The sequence below is a fragment of the Lates calcarifer genome, linkage group LG6 (assembly GCF_001640805.2).
Source record: "Lates calcarifer isolate ASB-BC8 linkage group LG6, TLL_Latcal_v3, whole genome shotgun sequence".
Taxonomy (NCBI): domain Eukaryota; kingdom Metazoa; phylum Chordata; class Actinopteri; family Centropomidae; genus Lates; species Lates calcarifer.
In genome coordinates, this window is record NC_066838.1 from 19,392,945 (window position 1) to 19,416,701 (window position 23,757).

The window sequence follows — 23,757 nt, forward strand, 5'->3', positions numbered from 1 at the left end:
GAGTTTTATGATATGTATTATACTGTGTCATTGGATTGTTGCTAACACATTAATGTGTTAAACGTTAGTTAGTGCTGTGGCCCCTGGAGGTGAACCAGGTTTGAACTAATTTCTATTCTACATGAGTAATTTAATCAACAATAAAAAACAGAATGTAAAAGTTGATCCTATACTTTGTATGTAAGATCTTAATTTGTAAAGTAACTTGTAAATGTAGTGCAGCATAAAATACAGGGTTTCTATCTAGTGAAAAATGTCTATCGTTATTCCCTGAAGCCCAAGTGAACATATTCAGCTTGCTTTTGTTGCCTGACCTCCAGTGGGAAACCACTTGAGTTCATTATGACAGAGAACTGGGAAACAAGCAAATACTCACATTTAAATAACTGTCACTGCTAAATTCCTTCTTTTAAATACTTTTTGATTGACGGATAAACAATTATTGAAATTGTTGCCATTAATTTTCTGTCAATCAACTAATCAATTCATCAAGTAGTTACTTCAGATCCAGAGCACTGGTTTTTAGATACAATGTATAAGGCTGTATAAGGCTGGATTACCAACCGGGCAAAGTGAGTAAGTGGCAAGATTCCCAGACCTTGAGGGGCCTCACAAGCCCAAGGCTCATCCACACCACTGGTTTTGACAATTGTCTAGGAGGTTAATCCGGCCATACTGTGGCTCCTGGGGTTCTGGGGCCCTAGTGCAGTTGCTGCCTTGCCTTGTGGGTAACTCAATCTTTCTTCTCCGACATAATACATTTCCAAACATGCCTGCCATTTTAGATTATGTTGTACCAAAATGACACGTATCCCCACAACTATGCATGACTCAGACAGTATACAAGGTGAGTATCTCTCCTGTTGGGGAACTGAACTTGAACACTCGATTCTTACGTGGAGTACGTGAAGGCACCACGGGTCCTGGGTTCTCCTTCTACGTCAACGGCACTGGGCGGTTCATGAATGGGGTTTTGAAGTGGGAGGGCCCATCATCTGACTTTACCAGGGCAGGAGGAAAAAAGTGGGTGTTGTGCTGTGGTGTTTGGCTCTGTGCGATGTATCTTCATGACTGTTTTTAAGCACATGAGCAGCAGTACACTGTGTTTACGGACTGCAGCGGAGCGACCGGCCCGGAGCAGCAGTGCTAACATCCGTCAGTTGAGACGTGCAGCGGGGGGAAAGCTAGCTCCGTAACCCAGCCAGAGCGACTCAGTGACGGCAGCCCCGGACCCTGAGGAGGGAGAACCGTGTCAGAGAGCCATGGGTTTCCGTAAGAAGAACAAGAGCCCGCCGGTGCTGAGCCACGAGTTTGTGATCCAGAATCACGCCGATATGGTTTCGTGTTTGGCCATGATTATCCTCCTCGGCCTGATGTTCGAGGTACTGTGTGAGCAGTTAGTTAGTACGCTGATGTTAGCTGCTGCTAGCTATCGTTAGCTGACATGACAGCAGCACTCCAGGGGCAGGGCGCTAGCGTGTCTTTCTCCTTCCCTTCTCATGTGTCTCACTGATTGCCAAAGAAGATGGTGAGGAGGCCCACTGGCACAGCTAACAGGTCATTTTACCAGTCGGCTAATCATTTGCCTCCATAGCAAACCAATACATATATCTGGCCTCCAACAACAACATGATCAGGCTAAATGTCTGTCTGCATGCTACACATCTTATCATCAGCCCCTTGGCTCGACAGAGTAGCTATAGCTGACTCTAGTACCTAGCAACGTTTGAATGACACAAGATAGCTCTCCTCCCACCAACCTGTCCCCACCCAAACTCAGCAAATATTGTGAAAATACCTATCCACTTCAGGCTTTGTCTCAGTCAACCTTTACCTGTGAAGATAGAGAAGGGTTGTAGCTTGGTGCAGAAATACCAGTGTCCATAGTCAAGGGCTAAGTGATGCCTATGACACTTAACCATCCTGACACAATGATAGTCACTGTAGCAAAGGTAGTGAACTTAAAATATACCTCATTTTGCAAACGACCCCCCTGGGAGCCCCTCCAGGCAGCCTCTGGAGGTCCTCAGACCCTAGTTAAGGGGAAGCAGTGAATTCAGGATTTTGCAGTGACACAGCAGTCCTCACTCATCACAAATGCACTTGAAATGATGACTGAACATTCCTGTATCTGCTTAACAATTTGACACTAAGAGATTAAATATGGATGCAGTCATTAAGACATCCTGTTCCTGTACCTGTCAGAAAAGGTGTCGTCTGAGAATAGGGGTCACTAACATGGGACAAACCAATGGATTACACATGCATTTATTATAGTGCTAGACCTTCATATGGCTTCATATGAAATCCGACTGAGAATCAGTCTGTTAATGCTATTTCTTTCTTTGCATTGCAGGTCACAGCAAAGTTTGCCATCATGTTCATCACAGTCCAGTATAACGTAACACAAGTTCTTGGTGAGTCAGAGTTTATAGGTCCAATATTCATTCCAATATTATGATTTCTAAACAAAAGCTGTTCATTGTTTGCTTTTTCTACCTCTTCAACCATTGATTAGGCTTTAAGGTTTTCATTTTGTGTGTCTGTTGTTGTCTGTTTTGTTTTGTTTTTTGCAGATGAAAAAAGTGAGCCAGTGAACCTTTACCAGTATGGTCCTAAGGATGTGGCCACTGTGTTTTTCTACCTGCTCATTGCCGTCATACTTCATGCCTTGATACAAGAATATATTCTCGATGTGAGTATCCAAGCTCAGCGGCCATCATACAAGCTCACATATTTTTCCCTTTTGTAACACTGTCTTATATTTAGATCTTTTCATTTATACATATAAACATGGCGTAAGGCAAACAGAAACTCTCAATCTCTGACTTACCAGCTTGCACACAAGTCTCTTTTCACAAGAATTACAGTAAGTCATAATAGCTGACCCAACCTGTGTGCTCTGTACAATAGCCTTTGTGTAGTCTTTCATTTCAAAAGGATCAAAAGTATCACAGGCTCCATTACCATATGTGTTGACTCTGCTCTGGTCTGACTGTTCCTTTTGGAGAGCTGTGTTTGTAAGTGATCAAATCCCATTCTTCCATCTGTGTGTGCACTAACACATAATGACTGAAACAGAGCTTATGTTCCTTCTGACATCTCATGGCTTTTATAGCAACTCCCAGCAAGATTTCATCAAGAGAAAAAATATTTTTAAATTTGTTTATTCCTAAAATAAAAATCTATTTTTGGACCATATTCAACCGCATACAAGGATAGAAAAAAAAGATGTCTCCCAGGTTCACATTTTTTAATGTCTTAAACAATAATCCCTTGAATATTTCTGCAATCATTCCTCCTGTTCATACAAGCCATTAAGAGTTCACTTCCCAATGCACAGTTTTAAGAGATGGGGCACAAAATCCTCAGTCCATGTTACTGTGAAAAAATGCATTCAATTTGGGGTTCAGTATCGTGCTCACATTTTAAACCACCACCCTGTGATTAACAGACAACCTGCTCTTCCCCCTAAGCCAACAAGACTAAAGACAGACTTGAAAAAATGTGAACTTATCCTTTAAGGTCAAAGGACAGCAACTAGAGCATTTGTAGAGGGAGGAAAAAGTGGAAAACAACAAATATGTGTTTTGAAATGAGATGTAAGTTACTGAAAAAAGAGATACATGCTTTAATAATTAAAAGGGACAAACTTCATGTTGCCCACATTAACATGTGACAAATCAGTTTGTTCATCCTGTGTAATATTTTGTTTTATTTCAGAAAATGAACAGGAGGTTGCACCTGTCAAAAACCAAACACAGCAAGTTCAATGAATCTGGACAGCTCGCAGCGTTCTACCTGTTCTCCTTCATCTGGGGCTGCAGCATCCTAACAGCGGTACGAGGGTCAGGAGCCACAGAAACACAGTGTCTCAGCCTGTGTTAGGCTTTATCTCACGATCTCTTTTTTTTCTCCCTCTTTCTCCGACAGGAGGACTTTGCAACAAATCCAACTTTCTTATGGGAGGGTTACCCACACAGTCACATGGTGTAAGTAAAGATTTATAGACTCCTACTCATCGTGAGATCATATTTCATAACTGTGAGTAATCCCAGAAAACCTTGAAAACTCTTCATGAGTTCTTAGCTTCAGCAGTTTAAACTTTGCTTTAAAAATGCATGATGCACATTACATTTTTTTCACATTTTGAATTTTTGGTATTATCTTATTATCTTCCATCAAAATTTAATGTCAGTGAGAAATGAGGAATAGTGTGAAGCTACACAGATGATGTTAGTCAGGATGTTTCCTTCTCATTTTCCCACTGGTATGATTTCTTGTGCATGTCACTCTATTTTAAATAATAGTTACAGAACAGTACAGTGTGCACAACAAGATCTACTGCATATTGATATGATCTAACTTGTGTCTATGCTGAAATGAATGAAATAACACCCAGGCTCTTTACCTCTGCACAACCTGTTCTCTGTCTAGTTTTCAGGTCAAGTTCTTCTATATTTGCCAAATTGCCTATTGGCTCCATGCACTTCCTGAACTGTACTTTCAAAAAGTACGGAAGGTAAGAATCACTTACTCGAGAAAATGGTTCAGATTATTGTGTGGTGCTGCAGGTTAGCAGAGCAGCATCTTATTTATGTAAATGAGTACTATTGCAGATGTGAGATGGCACATTGGCTCTGGTGAAAGAAAAACTTGTCAACTTTAATTTGGATTTTACATCATCCATATTACCTTTTTAACAGATGAAGTGGTGGGGGACTTTAGTCCCTTGCTCTTACATGTGTCAGCAGTAATAAATCAGATAAACCTCATTAGATTATTTGCCGTCAAAGTAAAAAAAAATGTCTTTGTGCAATGGCCTCTGCAATCCGTAACTTCTGATTATGATGATTATGATAGTTAATGTCCTTCTAACCACTACTAATCCCTGCTGGCGTTTCCATGTGTCTCCATGAGGAATGTACAGTACAGAGCACAGAGGGTTTATTTTAAACAATCACACCTCTTTTGCACTAAATGAAAATAAACAAGAAGGACTTGAGGTGTTTCTTACTCTGATAAATTCTTAGCAATAAACCATAAGAAGCCATTATTTATTGTTCCTTCTTCTACTCCATTGAAAAAGCATCTTGAATGTGTGTTGTATTTATTATGTACATACATTATTTCAGAGTAAATTGGAGCCAAGTAGATGTCAGGGCTTAATTTGCATAGAAAACGTATCATCGTTTCAAAGCTTAAAGGTGGTTAATGAGTGGTTAATGGGCTGTGCTTTTAAAGGCTTGCAGACTTTAAAAAAAAATTTATGATATTCAGTAACCATGATTATTAACAAAATTAAATAGAAATAGATAGTTCTGAAATTGAAAGAGTAAATGAAATAAAATTTTTGGTTATTCATTATATACTTTTTACATTTTCCTACAGCCTTGTTACATGAGTGCACAGTACTACACAGTTGTTGCGCAGTACTGAGCACAGTACTGCACAGTTGTTGTTCCATACGTCACCTATTATGTAGGAGTATAGGGAAATGCGTGTAAAAATCACACTAACCAAATTTTCATTCTACACAGGAGAGCTGTGAGAATTATCTCAATGAGAACCCTCAGACCTTACGTTTCTTAAATTACAGATGTTGGACTTTGATGACATCGTAAACTATAAAATTACTCAGACGTTATGTGACACTCACAATAAATTACTGCCAAAGAATGAAAGAGTTGTAAGAATCTTAAAGGAAATTTTATGTTCAAGATATCCAGAAGAGAACAAATTTTAAAAGCAGATGTTTTACTGTTAGAGGGGTGAGTTTATCAAACAGACCAAAATTTTAAATGCTGTAAACATACATAAAACGCCTTGTCATTCAAACCATATAGTATCTGCTGTTACTAACACAGGCTCTTGTCTCCTTTTGTCTTTCCACAGGAGGACATCCCCCGCCAGCTCTATTACATTTGCCTTTACGTTGTCCACATCACTGGTGCCTACGTCTTAAAGTGAGTGAAATAATGCATCTTAGTGTAAAGACTGTTCAGAGGTATATTCAAAAGAAATCTCTCATAAAGACCTAATTTATTCAGGTAACGTTTGAACATGTTTCAAACCAGAACTAGATAAAATAAGTAGTGTTACCTTATCTTATTGGAGGGAATTGTATGAAAGCAAATTCAGTATAACATACAACAATCATTTTTAAACGTGCTAGCTCAACTGACTTTTCCCCCACACTTGAAATTGAAGGTATCATGTTGTATTTTGACCTGAGGCCCATCTGTTTTATTTTATAACAGAGTCTCTTCCTGTTGGTTATCTCCTTTCCTGTAAGACTGTTGGAAGATGTAACATGGGAAACGGATATGAAAATGCTGTATCTCTGAGTGCACAGGCCTGTTCTCTAAGTAGATGAAGATAGAATATGTAGCTCACAATAATTCTCATAAGTTTGTGTCCTGTCTGTTACAGCCTCCACCGACTGGGCCTGGTGTTGCTGGTCCCTCACTACTTGGTGGAGCTCCTGTTCCACGCTTCACGCCTCTTCTACTTCAGCGATGAGAACAAGCAGAAAGGGTACACATTTAGTATTTGGTGGGCAGGAGCACCTTGCCAGTCTGAACAACTTGATGCAGCGTCTATTTTTTTCTTTTTCCTTTACAGTTTTACTCTGTGGGCGCTACTTTTTGTCATCGCCCGCCTCCTCACCCTCACCCTCTCAGTTCTTACGTTTGGCTTTGGGCTGCCCCGTACAGAAAACCAGGGCTTCTCTCTAGCAGAAGGCAACTTCAATGTGCTCACCGTAAGGCAAGTCCAGATGGCAACTGACTGGAAGAACCCCTAATGTCTCGTACTTAGCTGATTTACCAGTGGCATTGTACTAAAGAACTTAAAATAGCCAAAGTTTTGTTTTCCTGTTCACAAGCTGAATCGCTTTAAATTCTTAAAATGTTTGCTCCCCACCCACTCAGGATGACTTGTCTGGCAGCTATCTGCCTGACACAGGCCTGGATGATGTGGAAATTCATTAACTTCCAGTTGAAAAAGTGGAGGGAGCACAGCCAGAACCAGGCCTCAAAGAAGAAGACGGTCAGCCCGAAGAGCAAGCCTCACAAAAGGGAACCTACAAGGGGTGAGTATTCAGAAGACCTCAGCATTGGGTCCGTCACCCAAACAGACACAATATGATTATGTGTTTCAGTATGGATTTCCAATATTTGATGTGTAAGACTCGTTTGTTTAATCAGAGATGTTTCTGTTCACTTTTCTTGTCAGGAGGTACTGCCAATGGGGTGGTGAAGTCTGAGGATAAAACGTCACCGCGGGCAAGAAAAGCCAAAGCTTCATAGAGGTGGAAGGGTTGGAAGAAAAACTGAGTGAGGGAGTTCTGACAATGTGACATTAAGTCTTTACACAACTTCAAATTTTGTCTACTGCTCTCCAAAACAAATGTTTAAGCGCACTAAGAAACCTTACATAACTGTCCCTTTTGGGGTTGAAACTCCCCCTTTTTGAAAAAGTTCAGTGTTACTGTCTATTGAAGGTGTTTATTATTAACTTGGATTCTCTTCAGATGGGACGTTGGCAGGGCAGAGTTGGTTTTGATGCTTTAACAGGATAGATTTAGCTCTTTAAAGTGTCCTTTTGTGTAAAACTACGATCACTCGTCGGGTATTTTAAACTGAGTTGCTCTTCAGTAATTAGACATTGAATCAGTTAGTATCACAGTACCTTAAGAAGCGAATTTTGACTTCAGGGCAACTTAATAAAAGTGTTAATGTACAGATTAACTGTACGGGGTGTCATTTTAAGTTTGGGCCTTATTCACTTCAACTTGATTAACAGGCCACTGGTTCATGTCCCAAAATAAAGCCTTTCTTGCTCTGTAAGACAGCACTTCAGTATTCTGCTGTTGTCAGGAAAAGATCCTAAATTCATCGCTCCAGAGGAAGATTTGTGCTATTTTAGGTATTTGACATAGCTGCAGCCAGAAAACTGAAGCTTGTACTTAACTCATTTACTGCCATTATTTGACAACCTCTGCCTTTGAAATCCAATATGCTATAGGATTGAGGCACTTTTATATAATTTTTTGTTTGCTTTTATCACTAGCCTGGTAAACCAGCCTGTCCCAGGGGGTTCATCCAGGTTAGGTGACTCACCAATAGGAAGCTGTACTGTAACCTGTGATGCTGTACTGTATGCATACAGTTAAATCTTTATAATGGCATGATTGGAAACCTGAGCAAGAAACTGTGTTTGAGGCTGCACTTAAGTCTTTTATATGGTAATGTTAATGCATGATGGTTTAAGGCTAAAGACTTTATGGCTAGTTCCTACCTGTGCTGTTGAGTTTGCATCTCTCTCTCTCTCTCTCACTCTCTCACACACACACACACACACACACACACATGCATACATGCAGTATACACAAACACACAAGCATTCAGTGGCCTTTTTACAACTGCTGCAAGAGGTTTGAGTTATTTATTTTTGTCATATACTACAGATAGTTATTATTTTATATGCTTTGAAAAGCTATAACCAGCAAACACAGCGGTACATAGCAACTGCGTTTAGTTAATCCAAACAATACAATCTTTCTTCAAGTGTCCTTATAACGTCAGTGGTTTGTATCACTCCTTCTGCTTGTGTTGCGTTCTGTTTGCCTTCTCTGTTTTTTATCCTCGGGTATCAGGGGACAAGCTATTCACTACTTAAACTATAAGTTACATCCCATATTGCAATGGGAAGTGTGTTTGTGAGGGATTGTGTTTGTATGCCTGCGCACTCGCTCGTGTGTGTGGTGTGTGTGTATGTACAGTATTGTTTTGCCTACCGTGTACGTTTGTGTATTAACTGGGCCTGAATGATGACGACGATGATGACAACGATGTTTATTGCTTGTCTCGTAAAAGAAATTATTGCCTGTGTGCAGAGCATGAAATGTGACAATCTGTTCATTGACTCCTGCCCTGTGGTTGTATTTCACAATCACATCCTGTCCTTTAGTTCACTTTTGTTGGGCCTCGGTCTCCGTTCCCAACATGCTTCTATGTGTAAAACACTGAGTTGTGGATAGGTGTATGTTCTATAGGATATTGGTTACTAAATGCTTCTGTGTTCTGTCTCTGCCCCTCAGATGCCCCTATCCTGTGTGAGAGAGATTTTGTGATTTCTGTTTGCCAAATGCGGCATGTTTTGTCACCTCCTGCTTCACCTTTTCAATGATCCTGACATTGCTATGGAGCGCACGTATTGTACTGTTGGCCATACTCTTTCCTGTCATGGACCAAGTCCTGCTCCACTACTAAACGCACTGTGCATGTGAAGCTCTGTACAGAAAAGACTGTACTACCTGTCTGCAGACAGCTGGAGTTTTGAGTCTTGAGTCTAGAGCAGGGAGGAGATGAGGATGCCATTCATTTTTGCTCCCTTTAGTGCTCCTTATTGGGACTTTGGTGGTCTTTAAAGCCCTATGTCTGTGTATGGCAGTGTCATAGGAGGGAAGGAGGAGCAGAGGACTTATGTACCAGCCTGTTATTAGACTGTCTCAGATGTAAAAGAGAAAAAAATGACTTAACCCAACACTGTACTAAAATATGTGTCAGATTTTTAAGCTATTTTTATAGAGGGGGAAACTGTTGAAATTCACTGTTGTTCAGTACACATGTGTGAATATTTGTTTTGCATCCATATTGATATGAATTGTTTTTTTTTTTATATATAAGAATGAAGCTTGCTGAACTGTTGGCGTGGGTATACATTGTGGTATGAGTGTAAAACATTTACTTAGCCTACTGGTTTATTTAACTTCATGGCCTTATTAGAGCAAAGTGAACTCAGTTGTATAACAGTGCTCAGTTAACACTGCTGCAGGCGTATACTGCAGCTTTCACAACTACTTTTCATGATAGTAAAAAGCACCGTCACAACGACACTAGTCATCCACACATCAGTTTAAAAATATGATCAGAGGAGCAAGTGGTCAGTATTGTGTTTTCTTTGTTCCAGTCCTGCAGGTGTTTTTCCGTAACTTGTGATTACAGGCCCGGGATGTAGACCTAACAAACTACATTTTTCAGAATGAGGCCATCTGTAAGCTTTTCTTGCTCATCAGATGTCACTTATAACAATCAGCAGATGTTTAGGCTATGAAACATGAGCCACACTGCAGTTCACGGCCCCCTTGCTTCGAGACACAATAGCCTGTATAATCCCACAGGAATGCACTTTTTTGCATAATATGCATTATGTCAGAGCACCATAACACTGCTCACTTTGGGCTGTTTCTGCATTGATTCTCAATGAATTTACAAATTGAAGTTGCTCAATTCAAACTGTGTGCATTTTGTAATTGTTTGAAACTTAAAAGAAAAACACTGCAATGGATTAACTTTATGAGCAACCTCTAGGTGGCAACAGTCATTAATGCATTTGAACGTGAGATCACTTTAAAAAAAAAAAAAAAAGACCTGCACAGCAGAGACACATGTTTATTGTATTCTATTAATTCATTATGCATTGTCCTTGATTTGTTTTTACTTTGCTGCTTGTCTATAGATGTTGCGATATATTTCTTTTTCAAATATGTTGTCTCTGAACTGCTCTGATGGTATATATTTATGCAAAATTCTTGTGAGTTCTGATAATTTCTTCTTTGTCCCTATTTTTTTATTTCATGTTCAAATAAAGCTTTTGATCATTACACACACATTTGTTGAACATATTTCTTACATACTGCGCACAAGCTGAGTAGTAGATCTGTCTCCATGGACACTCCATGAAAAAAATATTACAGTATGAAAGTGCACAGTAAATTATCAGAGCTGCAGTCAATTATCTACTTCTGAGGTAAACCTGCAAGGAAAATGTCATTCATAAAGTGGGGGTACTCGCAAGATATTGAGGCTTTTGAGGATTTCCTCCCTCGCTTCCTGCTCATTACATCCTTCCACTTATTTCACTTCAGGACATATTTTACCTCGATTTTAAACATTTTTCATTTATGCTACCCACTGGGAGCGGTGTCAGGAGACATGAGGAAATATTGGCCAAATTGCACTTCTGTGTTAATTACCACCAGGGGGCAACACTGAGCTTTTTTGCCTGAGGGACTGAGGCAGTCTGCAGGGGCATAGCTGCATACAGACCTGCATTAATAAATCACTAGTCAGAATGAGAAAGAGAGAAACATTGTCTTATCACACAGCATGCAGCTCAGCACTCTTAAAGCAGTCTTTACCATGCAGTTAAGAAACTAGATGAATCAACTGATGGGTTACAGTATGTATTCTTACAAATCCAAAGGAGTATTTTAGACAAGAGGCATGCACCTTCACTTCACTGTTTGGACAATTTGACTGCTAGGGCACTGTAAACATGACATCTGCATCCATGGATGGTTAGGAATGAGAACAACACAGAAAGGAGACACCTGCAGCCAGCTCACCACTAATGTGTTGTGTTGTTTCAGAGTAATGGGTTTTCTCTGGGCAATCAGACAGCATGATGGATCAGTGGGAACCACAGAGGCAGGCTGGAGCTCTGCAGGGTCAGCACAAGGACAGGAGTTCACACACATGCTCTCCATCACACACACACACATACACACACACATTGATGGTAGTATCCCCCAAACCAGACATAGATGACCTGAACCCTGTGAGGGTACGCTTCAAAAGCAAACTTGCAGAAAGAGTCCAAAAGCAGGGACCAGCTTAGGCGAGGGGGGAAAAAATTGCCATCCCACTCCTCCCCTTCATCCAATGAGGATAAATCTCTCAGTGAATCGTCAGTATTATGTGTAATTTCCATATAAATTAGCTTCATTAAAAGGGGAGTACTTTCTTATTTAACGAAGCTCATTTGAAATTCTGTATTTAATAAGACATGTAATCCCAGACTTGCAGACTAATAGCCAACAATTAGCAGGACTGGAGCATGTGTGTGTCTGTGTGTGTGTGTGTGCGTGCGTGCCTTTGTGTTTGTGTATGTGTGTGTCTGTGTAATCTCTTAGAAGTATTGTAGTCCTTCAATGTTATTTCCATTGATTATCTCAAATGAGCAAATTGGGCAGCAGCTGCTCTCCCAGCCAGGTTTACTTGCAGTGATCCATGAAGCTCGCAGGAGATCTAAGACGTTTATGACCTCGTGGCTATTTGTGAGCAAGCAGACGCGAGGGGAGTGTGTGTGTGTGTGTGTGAGGTGAGCAATAGAGCAGGTGTAGACCGATGAAGGACAGAGTGTAGAAGGGGTGGAAACATCTGGAGGGATCAGAGGCGCAGAAATGAAAAGCAGACAGTAGTGGAGACAAAATAGTAAAGGAAGTGAGAGGAAGAGAAGCAGATGAGCAATGTCGAGCAGAATGAAATGATTTACAGTACAACTAAGGAGAATAATGGAGGGGAGAGTGTATGCATGTGTGTACTGTGGAGAGGAGTGCCCTATCAGTGTCCATCAGAGCCAGTAAATGCAAATTAGAGCAGACTCCTAAACGGTACAGATAAAGGGGAAAGGTGGAATAAAGAGGCTTTAGAGAACAGTGAGATAAATGAGAGAGACTATATGACTGGATGGAAGGAAAAGACACAGAAATACAGGAAAAGACTGAAGGAAAAGCTGTTAGGAGGTTTATGTTCATTCAGCATCACCCCACATTAGATGGCCTTTTAGCATATGCATGTTTATGTTTGTGTGTGCGACTGCTCTAATCAAGGTCAGTCAATTTAGAACAAATTCTTATTTCATAATAGCGTAGGAAAAAGCAAAATACTTGATAAGAAATTGAGGGGAAAGCAGAAAGAACAACAATAGGAGACAAGAGACTATAACAAGACAAGAGAAAGGCTATAAGGCTAAGCATCACTGTGTGTGTGGAAGTTCATTAATGACAAAACAATTGAAAGGGCATAAAACAAATTTAAATGGAAATCATTCTCCAAAACTAGACTTAAGCAGGCACGGGGACACATTTATGAATCAGATTTGAAGACACGCTGAGCATTCTTTGCGTAGCTGATCCATATGCATCCCTCGCAAACAATCTCAAACTGAGAGCAGAGTGAAATCCAGCGAATTTCACCTGGACATGAAGTGTTAAGAAAACAAATTTTTGCAAAAATTTTGCAGTGAAATTTCATTTCAGTGGCACTGCAAATTTTTCGCACTGATTTCAACTTTGACACACAAAAATGCACTACTGACCGAGCAGTCTTGACAGCACTGACCTTCATGAAGTGGAGGGTCAGACTGTCCTTATTAGCTGTGGTGCACCATCCAGTTTTATTTAACCTCTTGTCACTGAGTATAAACTGCTCCACAAAAGAGGAATGGTTTGCAAACTCTTATCTCGTGATACAAATGTACCTTTTGAATAAACTGTGTGAACTTATTGTCCCATAGAAATCTAACAAACAAAATAGCAATGTTCCGGCACTACTAGTGTTAACTGTTAGCTCAAGCTAGCAGTAGTTCAGCAACTAGCCTTGCCAGTGGTCTCTACATCAACAGACCTCTAGCATCGAAAATTTTGGGAAGATATGCAGATGAATTTTGCGCAGATGAATTTCTTCAAACACAATCACACTCTCTCTTGTGCGCTCCCACCCTTTGCGACTTCAGGCCACCTTCCAACATGGACCACTGGCTTTGTCATTTGCCTCCAGTCAGAACTATGGAATCGATGTGAGCGTATAGGCTTGTCCTTTTGAAATATGTTATTCAAAAATTTGTTTTCAACCCTCTCCTCAAGTTCCCAAAAGCTCAGACTCTGCCAAAACGGCTGGGGAAAATTATGAGAGCACATGTTGAACTGAGTGCACACAAAATCAGGATTTTGTGCTTAAGTCTCGTTTCATGCTTCCAAATCTGTCTTCGTGTGCTCTCAAATTGAGATTGATTTCAGCTTGAATTCATTCTGTGCCCACTTAGTAGTTTTGTTATTAATAAACTGTCCTATTAATAAACTACACACATATGTTTTTAAGAGATTTTTGTTCTCTTGTGGATAGTCCTCGCTGCCTAAGGGTGTTCAGGGTTAAGGGTGTACCAAAACATGATACTGTGTGGCATGTAGCAGTGTGAGCTTAAGAGCTGGCAAAGACCTCAGTCATGGAGTCAGCACGTGTACTTTTTGCCTCAAGCATCCACATTGAGCAACACGGGAATCAACAAAAAATGTAAAGGGAATCTGACTATTATTTATGCATTTCCTCTGGACTGTGTTTTCTGCATATATGTGTGCATGCAGCTGTGCACCAACAAGCTGTGCATCTGGAACATGAACCTTTTACACACCTATATGCATGTGCATGCACACGCACATGGCCCAGCCGGCAACTGGGACAGCTGACAGCACTAGCAAGGTCACGTGTGTTTATACAGTCTCATCTGTTCCTTCACTGCCTGCACTCTCTTGGTAACACTCAGTTTGCGCACTCTTCCACTGTGATGGTAAACACACACACATACAGTCCCAGGCTCCATCTTCTTTTCTCACTTATTCCTCCGCCTTTGTGGGTTTTGTTTTTCCAAACGGCATCTTTATCGTCCCTTGAGGCTTTCGAGCCGGTGATTCAACAACTGCCCCCATTTTTGCTTTATCTGTTCAATCATGTTGTATTGATTTTGTATTGGATGATGCTGAGGTAGGTTTCACAAGCAGAGATGGAGGCAGAGGGTAGGGGCTACATGGGACTGCACCATATGGTGGATTCATAAATGTATGACAAACTAATTGTTTCCCACAGCTCCACCTTTATCTTTCAACGTGTTTTTCTTTTTCTCATTAGTGACCTCTGTGTAATTTCCTTCCCTTTGATTACTATTTGATGCATTGTATTGTATACCCATTGAGGTGCTAATAAACCCACTTCAAACTGTATCCACATAGTCAAGGCCACCTCTTAACCTTCCTGTGTCTTCATTATTTAGCATTAATCCTACTGGATGCGGAACATAAATGTGTGTGTGTGTGTGTGTGTGTGTGTGTGTGTGTGTGTGTGTGTGAAGTGCTGTTGCCACTTCACCAGCCAACTAGGTGCTCAAACATCTTTTCAAGCTGCCATCTTTTTAATACCTCACCCAGATGAAGGTCCTGCACAGATACAAGCTGGTGAAATAAAGAAGATTCTTTCAGTCAGTCACCTAATGTTGCTAGAGTAGTTTTTTTCACATTTAGCCACGTGTCCCCAGCTTCTGAATTCAAACTGGGCAGACATGCTGTTAATGGTAGAGACTGGTATCAAGACACAAAATATATGTGGCTAACATAAAACCTTGAGGTATATGATGAATGTATTCACCTGATTTGGTCTATAAATAGTCAGAAAATACCAAAGGATTGCAGATTGCAATTCTTTAAAGTCCTTAAAAAGCTAATTTTGTCTGATCAACAGAACAAAAAAACTAGGGAATGTATTTTTGCTTAAATAATCATTTGAGTGATTGGTCGATAGCACAAGGTAGCTACTGTCAGTTGATCTTCTGTTCATCATTTCAGCTCTGGGTTGCCTCTTTTCTCAGTGTGTCTCACATCTGTGTGTGCGTGTGTGTGTGTGTGAGTGTGCGTGCGTGCACTGGTAGCAGTTCCACTATCCTCCTGAAGCCTCGTTCCTACCTGTTTAGAATTTTAAACAGCTTCCCTGTTCCTCTCACCTTCCCACAACTCTCTCTGCAGTCCCCTAAATTCTCACTGAGGGACTGTCTCAACAATAAACCATATGCTGATAAATAAAGCACGATCATCCTCTGTCCACTCTCTAACCATCTAATGGATTGATATTAGGCGATGAGTGTGCTTTATTGTATCTTTGAGGATTACAGTCAAGTTGAATTGTGAAGAGACAGTTCGATGCTGAGGTGCTGGCACTGTAGAAGTAGCTCTGCTGGGTGTGTGTGTGTTTCTTCGCATTACACTTCATTTTCTGCCATTTCCATTTTCTTGTAGCCTTAGGCAGCACTATGGAATTTTCCAAATGATGGACAATAAGTACCATAATAATGTGGCTTTAAATATTGTGGAACTGCAACCTGAAGCCAGCTGGCTATAGAAAACAATTCTCCACTGTTTCACTCTATCAAGAACAGGCCTAATGAATTCAAGTGTTTCACTTCAAAATGCAATAGTGGCAAATTTTCTCAAAAGCAGTTAACATTTGCAAAAGATATATTTAAATGAAACTGTTTGTAAGCAAAGTTCTGAAATAACTCCAATTATAACTTTGCTTTGATGCCGTAGCCTATTCATTTTGTAAAAGTATACTAACTGTTGTGTTTTAAGAATGAAACTCTAATTATTCTGGCTGTCCCCCACCTGTAAATAGCATAAGTCTGTTAAAGAATCATGCCAGTGGTTTTGCCTGCTGTGGACAATTTATTACAAATATTACTGCCAACCATTGTCCCAAGCATACAGCGATGTTTTATAATTCTGAATGTCTTTTTCCTACCTTCCAGGCAGTCGTTAGTTTCTTTTCATTTCCCTATGATATAAATCAGCTTGTGCTTTGTGGTGGAGTGGCTGAAAGCAAAAATGCAAAATAATCATTACTTTATCTAGATGTTTAAGTTTCAGTTATTAAACAGTCTAAAAGATCAAACTAGTGCTGGCATGTTGAACATGTGCCCACTTGTTAGCAGTGTAAATTGTTGATATCAAATCCTTGACGGTAACTTAACACTAGGGCTCAAAACAACTACAAAGACATGCTCATGACCACAGATACACAAAATGAGTAGATAGAAACCACAAACAGAAGTTAAAAAAACACAAAAACATACAAAATGATAACAAATGACATCACTGACTTGTTTTTGTGAGACAGAATGCAAAATGACTGCAAATGTTTTTATTCCTATTTCAACTGTCTTACTCCTATGAACGATGGATGGAAGGGCTTTACATGTCAATGCCAAGGGGCCCATTGTATCTGTCCATGTGCAGATCCAATAGTGATGTGACATTGTGCTGACACACCTTGGAATACACTTCTACCTCACTGGATTTTCTGTATTTGTTAAAGGAGTACTTCACAAGGAGTACTACATAGTCTGAGAAAACAGTTGAGGCGGGCGAGGTCTAATCAAAGATGCTGTTGATTTCAATGATGGAAAAATAATTTGATCCTGTATTTTTGGAGCTTGACCTATACTGTGGACTTTAAGTCAAAGATATCTCAGTGCGGCAGCTGTTTCAATTTTGACCTTTCTTTTTTAAATTTCTACTCCAAGTACAATACTAAATGCCTGGAGTACCCACTTCGGTTACTCTTTCATGATAATCCACCAATACAAGCTATAGTAAAATCTAAATAAACTCTCTAGTACACTGTTTATTTTGTGGTGGCATTCACACATTCACTCATAATTACAACCACAAGATGCACTTAAAATAAATGGTTGCTGTAGACAGAATATTTCATCTTGAAGGTCACCTACAGTGATGTGTTCTATATACTGACTATGACTCTATGATACTCAATGGCATCATTAACAGTATCTCCCCTCTCTCTACCTTTTACCTTCATTAAGCTTTTACACATGCATTTACTGGTTCAGTCCAGCCCGCCAGTAGATCTCAAATGTGCTTCGAGTCTAATTTCTTTTAAAGCAGGCTTAAAAAGTGTCATTGGCTTGGATTCATCCCAATATGTATATGTGTAACTCTGACTCGATCTATTAGACAGTTACAATGTAACATGAAGCATATGCAGTCGTTCAATTGTTTTTTGGGAATGGGGAGTGTTTTTCTTTGTGTGTGACATGTAAAAAAGTGATAAACTTGAATAAGACATTTTGGCTTATGCTCCTTGTAAACCTGCTCAACATTCTCCCAAAATTAAATTCTTGAATTTGTATTTATTTACGAACATTTAGGGACCTATTTTCCCATGTTTTTAGTTGTAAATGAACAGCTGCTGCAATGTAAACCAACAGGCAGTTGTAGGATTCCTACAGAGATTTATTAAATAAAATCCTTTTTGTTCAACCCGAAACATCGCTATATATCTCAAACAGACTCCAGTCACAAGAAGTTATTTTACTAAGACTGGCTGCCTCGATCGGTTACTTTGTTTGTGGTGTTATGTGGTACTTTTACTTATGTAAATGATTTGAATACTTCTTTTACCACTGAAAGTCACACAATACCACAAAAGAACTCAGGTTCACAAATACCAAAGTTATCCTTTGATGATCTTTTTTTTACTATAATTTCTGCTTTCCAAGAACATTCACATTTTGGCATTTATTATTGAGTTATATTCTAATCACATTTTATTCTCCTTAGCATTTTTTTTAAAGTTTTGCCTGATTAATTATGCCTGACCCAAAGGCTAATTGCTTTAAACCTTCTCCACAACCCTATTTGAAGAGTTTCTTACTCTCTTCAGTCTCTTACAGTTTAGGCCCCAACTCCCTCACTTTCCCTCACTAAAACTGGTGTAGCTCTATCTTATTTTCACTCCCTCTGTGTCCTTTGGAGCTACAACACTTCCTCTCCTCCTCTATCACACTGACAACTCTGCACTCTCTACCTCTCTCCCCCTTTTTCTACTTTGTGTTTCTTTAACACCTATAGGTTTTCCCAGCTACCCTTCTCTTCAGGCAATAGGCACCATTTATCATTATCTGTGATCTTGTCTCTGCGTCCTTTTAAACTGCCTTAAACTAAACTCCACTATCTCATCATCTTGTCTCACTTCTCTCTCACCTTCCTCTTCTCATCTTCTTTCATTCCCACTGTCACTGACACAATAGGATCCTGACTCACGGCGTGCGTGTGTGTTTTTGTATGTGTATCTATCCATCTATCTGTGCTCTTGTCTGCCTGGTATCACCATGGTGACGGATTTTGGTGCTGTCTGTCCCTGCCTTGTATATCTTGGCAGCAGCCAGGGCACCGTGTCGACGTGTCCCAGTTCATAGGCCACTCGGCTCTGACGTCACTGCTCCACGCTGACCCTGCCAGCTCACATATGGAGCCCACATATGGGCCTCATCTATAAGAGATAGGTGGCCTGAAGGAGCCACAGCCCCTCCAGTGAAACAAACCCAGTTCGCAGAATGCTGGCTCCTGTAAAAAGGCTGCAGGCAAGTGAAGTGACATTTCAGTGTCTGTTTCACGAGGAACAGCAACCAAGATTTGATAGAAGAACAAGCCTTTCTCTTAATATTTACGTTACATTTCCAAGTTATATGTGACAGATTAGCTCTGCAAATAATGATCATTTTTGTTATCAATTCATCTGTTGATTATTTCTTTAAATTAAATGATTAGTAATCTATGAAACATCAAAAAACCATATATGACCTTGATTAGTTCAACCAAAAGTTCAAATACCCCAAAAATATTAGGTTTACAGCAGGAAATTCTCACATTTGATTGGCTGGAATAATTATATGTTATGTGAAAATGTACCACATACTGACATGTGAACTACAGCCCGACTGATACTGGATGTTTTTTAGGCTGAAACCCTACTTATATTGATAGCTGAGAGTGTATAAAATCTAATACTTTCATATCGGCCAGTTTTCATTTTCACACAAACATACATAAACATTTAAAATAAAGATCCCTTAAATTTGGTTATTAAAAATTATGACCACAATATGTACTGAGCAGGAAATCTAATAAACTTCTTCAAGCTCTCTGGTGCACAAACTATATAGTGGAGACACTCTCTGGATGATCTTAAGCATATCTTTATGTTACTATTATACCAATATAATGAGATAATGTAATATCAGGCAACATATCTGCCTGGCTGACATCTGTGTAGCTCTTAAGTCAACCCACTGTGAGATAATTTTACATTATCTACACTTTTTCCTGTAACTTCAGTCCTGAGAGGTTTTTGCTAGAAGGTATTACAGGCTGGTACACACAGACGATGATAAACCTGGTTTGGTCTGACACATCCCTCTGTAACTAAAAAACAACTATAAAAATCATATAACAAATGTAAGGATATTATAGATTACAGCAAAATGACTCCATCTAAATACATCATAACTTACATAACAGGGGATTCAACAACTTTAGATTTGAGCATGCATCATCTGAAAACTTAATTTAATTTTTTATAGTTTTCTGTGGTAATATTCCCCAGAGTGATACAACTGAAACACTATGACTCAATAAAATTTGTCACCACTTTTTATATAAGACAGTTTTTAGCCTAAAGATGATATTATAAGCAAGTACAGACACCACTGTGAGTGACAAACATCTATAAATGTCTCGTGATAAATATTAGAATACCATAGAGGAGGCCATGAGGTGATAGCAAGTCAGAAATAAATGTATCATATGACACACGTAAAAATTATTCTATTGCTATTTTTTGTGAATACTGGATAATTTTAAGTTGGAAAATTTTACTCTTTTCTTCAAGTCTCTGAGTGCTTCACAGCTCCTAAAAATATTCAGTATAATCTTTGATGAAGAGTCACAAGTTAATTTTGATTTGTTTTAAAGTAGCACAAGTCATAATGACTGGGAGCCACTGTTGGAGATAATAGGAAATAATGATTCATATAGAAATATCATTGGAAATAGATGAGACAATAGACAATAGGTTCAGTTTTTTCTAGCACCCAGGAAGCTGTTGGTTTCATTTCTGTATGGTATGAAAATCAAGTAGCAGACTATTAAAAACTTGCTGGAGACGTCTTTAAGTCTGCATTCAATTTTTCAATAACGCAGAATTTTTGCATGTACTGCAATTAAAGCTCAGACTGATATGAAAACTCTGTACTATGATGCCTACTGATGAGAATATGACAAAAATAAATGCAGACTTGATGTTCATTGTGATGGATTAGAATGGGTTCAGACTGAAATCAGCCCTGTATTAAAACATCAGTAGGAGCGTGAAATACAATCCAGGAGGTTAAATACAACTGCACAATGGTCTTTAGTACTGAGTGACAGGGTTTTACAACTCTATAAAGTTATCACTGTGGCACCTATTTTATCTTTTGTTGCAACAATTGTGAGGTTAACAGTAGAAATGCTAGTCACATCACTAAGTAATCCACCATGTGCACTTTGCATGTATTTGATTGGCCACTGCAGCAAAAGTTGAGCCTGGTTGAATTTTTTTGCCAGGTGACCCTGACTTGAAATGAATCACATGAAAGAGAGGGCTGCATTTTTTCCTTGCAAATCAGTCTCAACGCAGTATAACAAAAGCTGATGTACTTGCTTTTAACTAAACCTTCAGGTCTGCATCATGGCTACATCACATATCCTGCGTTTATTGGCCTCTGGGTGTTCTTGGGAGCATTGGTTGTGCTCGCTAGCAAATTAACGCTACGAGTCTGAAAGATGCAATTCAGCACATGACCGATGGGGGCTGTAAGGACAGCACCCATCTGCCCGTGAGAGTAATTGTCATCAATCATTTTCTTTTTAGACTGTGATTGCTCTGAGTTTCTTATTATCTAGGGCATCAGACACTTTTCTTCAGCGCTTACTAGGTTTTTCCGGCATAGGCTCCACCATAATCCAAGTTGCTGTAGCCTACTTCAGCTCTGACAAACCAATCATTGCTGGTTGACGTAGAAACACATCGCTAGCAGTGCCAGCACAGGAATGTCGCCACAGACACCAGATATAAAACAAATACAGAGATTTCCCTGGAGCTGATGGGCTTAATCAACATTGTGTGAACTCGTTTGGCAATAGCTTGAATGTAGCTGACATTAAGTTATACGTTAAATTTTGCACTCCAGCTTTAACCTCCTCAGATGTCGCTACGATTTCTGTTAACGTTGCGCAAAAGCAAGAAACCGAACAGCCCAAATCTGCCCCCTAGTGGCTATACTTTTTAATCCTCCAGATACAAAGTACGAACATGAGCATGTGAATATTGAAGCTGGCATCGTAGCTGTTGTTTAAATGTACATGCTTGTAAAAAGCAAGTATATCAGTAACCTAACAGGTTTAACGACACAGCTAACAGGCTTTAATAATATATGGAAATTAAGTGAGTTTTGCAAATTGCAGATTTGCAGAGGTCCTTTAAAATGTTCACTAATCCCAGCTTTCAATAAAGCAGATAAACTGACTTTTACTTATCCCAACAGACCAACTCCTCCTCACCAGACAAGGATAAGACCTCCGCGTCCTAATTTGCTCTCAAGTTTAGGCTGTCTGTGTCATCCCCCTCTAGCCAAACGGCGTCTTTTGGTAGAAAGTCTGTAAATTGTGCTCTTTTTTGCCTCTGGGTGTCTTCAAACAAACAAGTCAGTGTTTGCTTTTCATGGCGTGCTCGGGTTAACTGAAAATACTCGCCGTGGCATCTCTCTCGCCGCTCTGGTATCGTCGCTGACATCCGTCTGTAGGCAGCTAGACAGACAGTGCCTGCTCCCCCCACCTCCTCCACCACCACCTCTACCTCTACTTCCCTCCTCCTCCTCCCTGCCCCCAAATGTGTGGTGGTGGAGTCTGCCCTGTAGTCCGCATCCGGGTCGGAGGAGGCAGCAGGAAGCGAGACGCTCCACTCGAACGAACTCCTTTACCCAGAACCGCCCGCGACGCCTCAACTTACAGAACTGGCTTCTTGGGCTTCGGGAGTGTTTCCCATTTAAACAAACAGTGCCGAAGATGGCGGAGAGTTAATGGTGTAAAGAAGAAATTATCGATCCGGCAGAGAGATACGTCTACAAGGTAAGCTCGCGCTGCATGTTTGGTGACATTCAACTAATTTAACCCGACTTTGCATTTGGTTTGCATTTCGATAGAAGGACGGAAACGTACTGACTTGGGTTCCCAGCGGCGGTGCACACACAATATTGGCATCGGCACGGTGCGGAGGGCACAGTGCATGGTCATTTAGTACATGACAGCAAAGGTTTACCAACCTGTCCGTGAAGGCGATGGAGTGCACGCCGGGCGTCCTGTTTGTTTGTCAGCCCGTGCTGCAAAATAAGCAAATGTTTCTCAGATTTGATAACTTGGCGATCGTGCAAGCTGTCCAGTTTACGCACAAGCTGCTGGATCGCACAGAAGTGTTTCCAATTCATACAGTACCTCGGGAAGTTTTTTTGAGAGAGCACATGCACTTCACGCTCCCGTACACACGCTTAAATACTCGCAAACACGGCGATAGTTGACTGATTTGTGTCGCTCACCGCTGACTGACGGTGGGGTCGGTGGGAAACTGTGCATTAGCTGAGCCTGACGCTGTCGCAACATGAGGGAATTTGGACCGAAATGTTTTTTTGTTGTTGCTCCAGAGCGTGCAGACACGCTCAACTGTGTGTAATGTGCATCATGTTTGAAAAAGAGACTGCAGGAGTTTTATTTTAGTGGCTTCGTTAAGAGGCAAAAGATGCTGACTGACTGGTTGTGTGTCTGTCAACCTGCCTGCCTGCCTGCCTGACCGGGTCCCGTGTGCTGAGCGATATATATATATAAAAAAAGTGCACTGACTCTCCTGTATGTCTCCACTGTGTAAGTCAGTGCATTGAACGGGGCATGCATTGCCTATAAAATGCGTGAGGGGAAAGAGTGAATGGTCGTCGTGCTTATGTTTTTCCCTGTTAGGTCTCCTTCACAATCCCTCCTGTCATCTGCTTCATCCTCAATAATGTATCTCACTGTATATCTGCAGGGGGCAGCAACGTGGCCCTGTGCATATACACTGCCCTGTAACCCTGAGCGTCCACGGTTTGATCCCTGAAACAGTCAGCCTGTATATGTGTGTGTGTGTGTGTGTGTGTGTGTGTGTGTTGTGTTTGTGCGTGTGTGTGTGTGTGCATGTGCACTGAAAAGCACTGTGTCCT

At 40.4% G+C, this 23,757-nt stretch overlaps 2 protein-coding genes across 2 annotated transcripts in view; both read left to right on the forward strand.

Moving 5' to 3' along the window:
• Positions 1–946: 946 nt before the first annotated feature.
• Positions 947–10,671, forward strand: zgc:113278 (Translocating chain-associated membrane protein 1-like 1-like). The gene is made up of 11 exons (XM_018701192.2): positions 947–1,382; positions 2,357–2,417; positions 2,577–2,695; positions 3,724–3,840; positions 3,934–3,992; positions 4,438–4,522; positions 5,896–5,966; positions 6,433–6,537; positions 6,625–6,768; positions 6,933–7,093; positions 7,237–10,671. The coding sequence occupies exons 1-11, from the start codon at positions 1,263–1,265 to the stop codon at positions 7,308–7,310; spliced, it is 1,116 nt and encodes a 371-aa protein (XP_018556708.1). The 5' UTR covers positions 947–1,262; the 3' UTR covers positions 7,311–10,671.
• An 11,762-nt stretch (positions 10,672–22,433) lies between these two features.
• LOC108900232 (nuclear receptor coactivator 3) overlaps positions 22,434–23,757 on the forward strand; it is a 58,173-nt gene continuing 56,849 nt past the window's right edge. The window contains exon 1 of the mRNA XM_018701198.2: positions 22,434–22,639. The gene's annotated coding sequence lies outside the window, so the exon portion shown is untranslated. The remainder of the gene's footprint in view (positions 22,640–23,757) is intronic.

What these genes read in the sequence shown, in the direction of transcription:
- zgc:113278 (XM_018701192.2), top strand. Translation starts at nt 1,263, where the DNA reads ATGGGTTTCCGTAAGAAGAACAAGAGCCCGCCGGTGCTGAGCCACGAG. An exon ending in TAACGTAACACAAGTTCTTG is followed by an intron (nt 2,418 to 2,576) that starts GTGAGTCAGAGT and finishes TGTTTTTTGCAG; the next exon opens with ATGAAAAAAGTGAGCCAGTG. An exon ending in GATGAGAACAAGCAGAAAGG is followed by an intron (nt 6,538 to 6,624) that starts GTACACATTTAG and finishes TTTCCTTTACAG; the next exon opens with TTTTACTCTGTGGGCGCTAC.